At 37.4% G+C, this 2,559-nt stretch overlaps 1 protein-coding gene across 1 annotated transcript in view; it reads left to right on the top strand.

Moving 5' to 3' along the window:
• The first annotated feature begins 232 nt into the window (after window positions 1-232).
• Window positions 233-2,559, top strand: part of FBXO11 (F-box protein 11) — a 39,967-nt gene continuing 37,640 nt past the window's right edge. Inside the window, exons 1-2 of the mRNA XM_009705145.1 lie at window positions 233-355; window positions 479-560. Of these exons, the coding sequence (XP_009703447.1) occupies window positions 248-355; window positions 479-560 (190 nt within the window). The 5' untranslated portion in view covers window positions 233-247. The remainder of the gene's footprint in view (window positions 356-478; window positions 561-2,559) is intronic.

Raw genomic sequence — 2,559 nt, 5'->3', positions numbered from 1 at the left:
TTTTAAGCACCTTTTGGTATGGCTGCTGTGTACATATGGAGAACATAAGTTAATTCATGTGTACTTTCTCATGTAATTTTATGTATGCTGATTTTTTTTTTCTCTAAAAGCTCTCTGAGCTCTAGCACTTCCTCCTCGCCCTCCTGACTGGATGTATTTATGTGAAAATGTTCTGGTATAAAACAAAACTACAATTCCAATTAGCAAATTTCCTTTTTTGTTGATAGATGATGATGTACCTGCAGATATGGTTGCAGAAGAATCGGGTCCTGGTGCACAGAATAGTCCATACCAACTTCGCAGAAAAACTCTTCTACCTAAAAGAACAGCTTGCCCTACAAAGAGCAGTATGGAGGTAACTTCTGTTTATTTGTTTTTAATTGGAAATTACATCTTACTGTTTCAAGAATAGGAAGCTAATTAGTACTTTTCATAAGTTACATAATGACTGAACTAATTCTAATTTATTTCATTAAAGGGTGCCTCCACTTCAGCTACTGAAAACTTTGGTCACCGAGCTAAACGTGCTAGAGTATCTGGAAAATCCCAGGATTTATCAGGTAATAACTTTTTTGTACGAAAAAGGGAATGGGGGAGAAGGGGTGGAGACATTCTGATTTCATACCCACACACTGCCTCGATCTTGTTTTTCCTATCTGTTCTCGAACTAAGAAACAGGAGTGAAGAAACAGCTACAAATTTGTTCTGAACTTCAAATTTGGAAGAGTGATTTTAGTCTGTTTTTCTTCTAGAATCTGGTCCTTTAGTCTGCGTGTTTCACTGTAAACGTGTTGGTTTGAGGTTTTTGGTTTTGTTTTGGTTTTGTTTATTTTTTATTCTCCTCAAAGTGCTGTGTAGTTGTATACAAGCTACTGTTAGAAACAATAATGCTGCAATGGTGCAGCACTCTGACTAGGCTTATTTACCATTTCTCATATTGATGTATCGTTCCACTACATTGTTTAGAGCTAGTTTTTGGTATGTGATTATAGCACTGCATTGTGGAGAGAGGGAGAGAGTTTCTGTGTGTTTATAAAAATTACACGTATACCTACATACATATCTGTACATACATTTCACACGTATACAGTATATGTAGGTTGTATAATAAACACGTAAATGTAATACATGTGTGTATAATTGTGTATATATATGTGCATTTTTATTTGTGCACACATGGACAGTATATATATACACACACATATATAGGCACACATATCCTACTTGTTCTTTTTTCTGCATCATTTTTCAGTCTCTCTGCTTCTACTCCTCTCTGTCTCCTGACACACTTTAATTCCAGGAGATCTGCTGTCACTTTTCCCTGGAAAATCAACACTAATGCTTGCCAGCTCCCATTGATGTGGTTTCAGTTGCTTTTCTTGTTTTTTGTTTTTTGTTTTTTTTAGTCTGTGTTGCACTTACCAATGTGAATTAAAACTGAGCAGCTGGGACAAGGCTTTGGTCCGTTTTCATTGCTTCTATTGAAGTCTGCTCTTTCTGACTTCTTACCTTCTCCATAGATTTTATCTTTCAAGCCCTCTGTCTCTTTCCCCCTCTGTTTTATTGCCCCCCTCCCCGATTAAATCTCTTAATTTCAGCAACTGTTTAAGAATCATTTAACCTCAGATTTATATCCTTGAAGTAACCAGAACCAACTGAACATCAACCTGTGTCATTCTACTTCCAGTTTCGTTTCCTGATTTGATATCTGAAGACTTATGCAAAGTCATCTTGTCATAGGCGTGATTTCTCTTGCCAGTTCTTAGTTCTTCTTCAAGGTCGTTCACTTTTGATGTGTTCTTCATTATGCTTTCACTCTCCTCCTTGCTTTAGTGGAGATACGTAACTTTACTTGACTCCTGTGCTACAAATTACAGGGTGAATGATACTAACTTCCAAAGGAATTCTTCAGGCTTTTACTGCACATTCCTTTTGTTACATTGTTGAGCTCATGGGGGGAAAGTGCGGGCATTGTGGAGGCTTCTCCGGCATGGAATTACCAGAGGAATTGTAAACAATGATTTTGTAATTGTACTTTTAAGATTGTATTCAGACGACTCAAAATCTAACAAAGGAGTGTCCTTCTCAACCCATTTTCTGTTAATCTTTTCCCCAGTATGGATGATGGTTATTTTTTATTTTGCCCATTGAGTTTTTGAGATGTCCCTCTAAATTTGTACAGGTATTGAGATTGCAGTGAGATTTCCCCCACCCCTGGTTTTTGTTAGCATAGTTAATGATAGCTGTTGTGACCGAGTTGTAAGCACGAGACTTTCTGGATTGTCATCAGTAGAGACTGTATATTGTCATCTGGAACATCTAGCTGTTTATTTTAGAACTGTAGATGAAATGAAGGCGTGGGACTAGAAACACAGGTAAATGTCTTGGTGGAGAACCATTCCTTCTTGTATGGACTCTGAGTTGAAAGGAGAAATGCCAGTCGATTGGAGTTTCCAACTGGAGTGGAACCAGTAGTTGGAAAAACAGACGACTATTCCTTATTTTAATACTGATTTCAGAGTTAGTGCTGCTGAGAGAGAGTTGCTATTTCAAATTGTA

The sequence above is a fragment of the Cariama cristata genome, unplaced genomic scaffold, assembly GCF_000690535.1.
Source record: "Cariama cristata isolate BGI_N322 unplaced genomic scaffold, ASM69053v1 scaffold8118, whole genome shotgun sequence".
Lineage (NCBI taxonomy): Eukaryota > Metazoa > Chordata > Aves > Cariamiformes > Cariamidae > Cariama > Cariama cristata.
This window is presented reverse-complemented; position numbering and strand designations above follow the sequence as displayed.